The 3,823-nt window shown below is 46.3% G+C and overlaps 1 protein-coding gene across 1 annotated transcript in view; it reads right to left on the bottom strand.

Annotated features, from left to right (window-relative positions):
- The window catches only part of LOC107044981, a 4,901-nt gene extending 1,945 nt beyond the window's left edge, over positions 1–2,956 (bottom strand). The window contains exons 1-3 of the mRNA XM_015267063.1: positions 2,582–2,956; positions 1,420–2,497; positions 28–1,358 (exon numbers count right to left, since the gene is read on the bottom strand). Coding sequence (XP_015122549.1) covers positions 28–1,358; positions 1,420–2,497; positions 2,582–2,956 — 2,784 coding nt within the window. The remainder of the gene's footprint in view (positions 1–27; positions 1,359–1,419; positions 2,498–2,581) is intronic.
- Between the last annotated feature and the right edge of the window lie 867 nt (positions 2,957–3,823).

Below are 3,823 nucleotides of genomic sequence, written 5' to 3'. Positions count from 1 at the left end.
CTCATCCTCCGCTAATTGTTGAAGAACTCTCAGAGATAGCCATGGAGAACAGTTGAGACCGTAGGTGACTGTGGTTAGCTGATAGGAGATTTGTTGCTGATTATCATCAATCCACAAAATTCTCTGGAGGTCCCAATCGTCCCTGTGAACTCGTATCTGTCTAAACATCTTGACGATGTCGGTGCCAAATACGAGTCTGTCCTTTCTCATCCATGTCAAGACGTCCATGGCGTTGATCTGCAATTTTCTACCAGGATATAATATATCATTGAGTGACATACCTGATGAGCTGGGACTGGAGCCGTTGAAAACGACTCTCAGCATTGTGGTGATGGCCTTTTCTCTCAGAACCCCGTGGTGTGGCAGATAACAGGCTGGGGTAGGTTCTGGAGAATCGGGTGCTCTCTGCATATGTCCCAAAGCCTCGTACTCGTTGATAAACTCCTTGTAGAGCTGGGCATATTCCTGATTGTTGTTGAGTTTGCTGACTGTTGATTTGAGCTGTCGTGAAGCCTTGAACTTTGACTCCCCGAGCGCTTCTGCTGACGTTTTCAATGGGAGCCTCACAATGTAACGCCCTGTTGAATCTCTGCTGTGTGTTGATCTGAAGTGTTTTTCACACTCCAGCTCGTCTTGTGATAGCTCTGAGTTGTCTGAACGTTGGACTGATAATTCTTCCTGGACCCAAAACCTTTGTAGAAGCTCTAGTAGTCGTTCATGTGAAGATTCCCGTACAGCTGATAGGGAGACCCTCCTTGAGCGACTGGAGCAGTTGATTGGACCTGTTAATATCCAACCAAATGCTGTTCGTTGGCCAACTAATCTTGACTGTTTAGACTTGACAACTTCATCTTTAATTATCTGCCCGTAGTTGTCAGCCCCTATTATTATATCTATTGGTCCAGGCTGGAGATACTGTTGATCAGCTAGTTGAAGATTTTCTAGTGAGCCGATGTCGACTGATTCACAGGAGAATGATGGCAGGATTGCTGTGAGTTTCTTCAAGACGTGGGCGTTGAGTTTTACTTGCTGGGGCCCGTTGATTGCTTGTAGCGTCACTGACACCCTTCTTCTTGTGTGGCCTGAAGTGACTCCGCCAATTGCTATTAATTCCAACGTTTCTGTTGTTCTTGTGAGGTGCAGTTGATGTACTAATTTCTCAGAGATAAATGACACCTCTGATCCTTGATCAATTAGTACTCTGGCTCTGCTGATGAATCCTTTTGGGGATTTTACTTTGACTTGCGCTGTTGCTAACAGCACTGATTGTTGATCTGCTTCTTGTTGAGTTGTTTCTGCATTCTCACTGGTCCGCTGGTTGTTGAGGTTGACTGTTGCCGTTGATGTACTGGGTCGAGCTGTTGAGAATGACCAATGAGGAGGTTATTTTGTTGATTATGCTATAATTCGTTCACTCACTCGTGATCTTGTCTGTACTCTGCCCTGGATCGACTTTTGCTGATGCAGGGACATCTGTTGATTCCAAGTCACGTCGAGTTCGTGGTGGAGCGTTGGTGTACTCGCTTCCTCCATGAATTAAAGTGTGGTGGTTGCCCTGACATTGTTGACATCTTTTCGTTGAGAAACACTTCGTCTTTCGGTGAGGTCCCAGACAGCTGAAGCAGAGGCCATTGCTTATGACCACGCTGGTCCTCTTTACTGGGGGCAACTCCCTGAATTTCTGGCACTCAGCGATGAAGTGTTTTTCCTTACACATGGCACAACAGTTTCTCGGAAGAAGCCTCTCAGCGTTGCTGTCTTGTTGAGTAGCTGCTGCGTAAGAGCTCTTCTTCTTCTTCAGTGATTTCCTGTCGGCGATGTTGGTTTCCTGTGTTGCATGAAGCTCTGATCCTGCGTTGATTCCTCTGCCGCAGGCTTCGACGAATCCGACGAATTCCTTCAGACTGGGAAAGTCTCTGGAGTCTCCCAGTTTCAATTCCCACTGCTTGAGGGTTTCTGCATCTAATGATCTCCTCAGCAGGTGGGCGATCATCTGTTCAATCAAGTTCGCATCTGAGAGACCGACTACCTCTCGTAGTTGGTCTAGCGACTCGACTGCTGCTGCTGTGTTGTGGTTGAGTTTCTCCTGAGTTCCCTTGGTGATTTTTGGTAGCTTCAGTATTCGATTGAACAGGTACTGAGCCACCAATCTTGGATCATCGTATTTCGCCTTGAGCTTCTCCCAAGCCTTTTCATAATTCTGGTCGTTGATGTCCAATGTCGATATGAGAGTAGCTGGAGATCCTCTGAGGCTGCTTTTGAGCCTAATCAACTTCTCCACTGGTGCGATTGTTGATTTGCTACCGACTAGCGAGGTGAAGAGATCTCTGAATTCCTTCCACTGGGATGGGGTGCCGTCGAAAGCCTTCAAATCCAGACGTTTGAGCTTGTCTGGGTGTTCTTGGCCTGGTGAATTGCTTGCTGGTTGAGTTTTCTTCGACAGCCGACCTTTCAGCTTACTGACGAGCTTTATACTTTGCTCCTTTGTGGCAGCTGTCTGTTCGAAGATTCCTTCAGTCAAGTAGGGATGATCGTGAGGGAGATATTCGATTATGCCTCCCTGCTATGAGAGAAACTCTGCCCAATAGGTCTCAAGCCTTTCTTTCTGTCCATCCAGCTCTTCCACGGTGACGTCCTCGTCATTCATGATCGTGGTGGTGAGCTCCTTATAAATGTGGGTGATGCTCTCCACTCTGAACTTTAGCTGCCTCAGTAGAATCTCTTGATGCACAGTGAGACCTGCAGCGGGTAGCCCTATCACCTCCGAGTATCTCGTCTTGATGTGCTGAATTCGTTGAGTACTCGGGATATTGGCTTCGTCTTCAGTCTCGCTGATTACAGCTTTCGGAATTGTTGATCGTGGAGGTTCTGTCTTCGTTGGTTGTGCCGCTGCGCCTCTAGCATCTTGTTGATTATCTACAGCTTGTTTTTCAATTACGGTATCTGGATCAGACATGATGATGTAATTGAAAGTCTACTTGCTTGAGAATTCCTTGTTGAGTGGCTTCGGATGTCGGTGATGTATTGACGGTCGAAGCGTTTCCGACCGTAGATGTTTGCGTTGTGTCGGTAAGGCGTCGCTTGGGAGGCCGCCTGTTGCTGATCGCACTGGCCCAGCGTTGAGTTCCTTCGGCAGTACTCGTATATCCCGAACTCTCACGAACCTTTTCACCACTTTGAGACACTGATGTTTACACTCCGGATTACCGCCAAGAGAAAACAATAGCACAACTACTCTTTGTCCATTGAGACTCTGTCCGTTGACCGACTCATGTGGACCCCGAAAGTTCGTTACACGAGGCGTCTTTTTAAATTCACCCGAATCCGATCATACTAATTATTCCCAAATCCGGCTCGAAGGACCAATGTTTGGTGAGGGACTAAGTTTAGGGTGGATTGGGAGGTTAGAGGATCGTCGGTANGATTACTCTGACGGACCTTTTCGTACCATTACCTTTCCGGGTGATTCGCTGACTCTTGACTGTTGAACCGAAGGGTTCCGATTGATTTCGAAGATTACCGAATTAATTCCCCGCTGAACTGATAGAATGATGACTATGTTTCAAACAGACCTTTTTTGATGAGAATTTCTTCCCCCACAAAAAAGGTCTTCTGACATTTTCTCCTAACATTGCCCATTATCGAGATAAACGGACAATGCATAAAAATGTCGAATTTGAAATCAGATACCATTATAACTCGAGAGTTTGATGTCACTGAAATCGAGTTACATTATTGAAGGTCACTGCACATTCACGTTGATTATTTGGAATTCTAGCTTCATGCGGAAGAGTTTAAGATCTAATGTAAAATACCCTTGCTA

Source organism: Diachasma alloeum, unplaced genomic scaffold, assembly GCF_001412515.2.
Source record: "Diachasma alloeum isolate Michigan unplaced genomic scaffold, Dall2.0 Dall_scaffold_00857, whole genome shotgun sequence".
In the NCBI taxonomy this organism is placed as follows: Eukaryota; Metazoa; Arthropoda; class Insecta; order Hymenoptera; family Braconidae; genus Diachasma; species Diachasma alloeum.
This window is presented reverse-complemented; position numbering and strand designations above follow the sequence as displayed.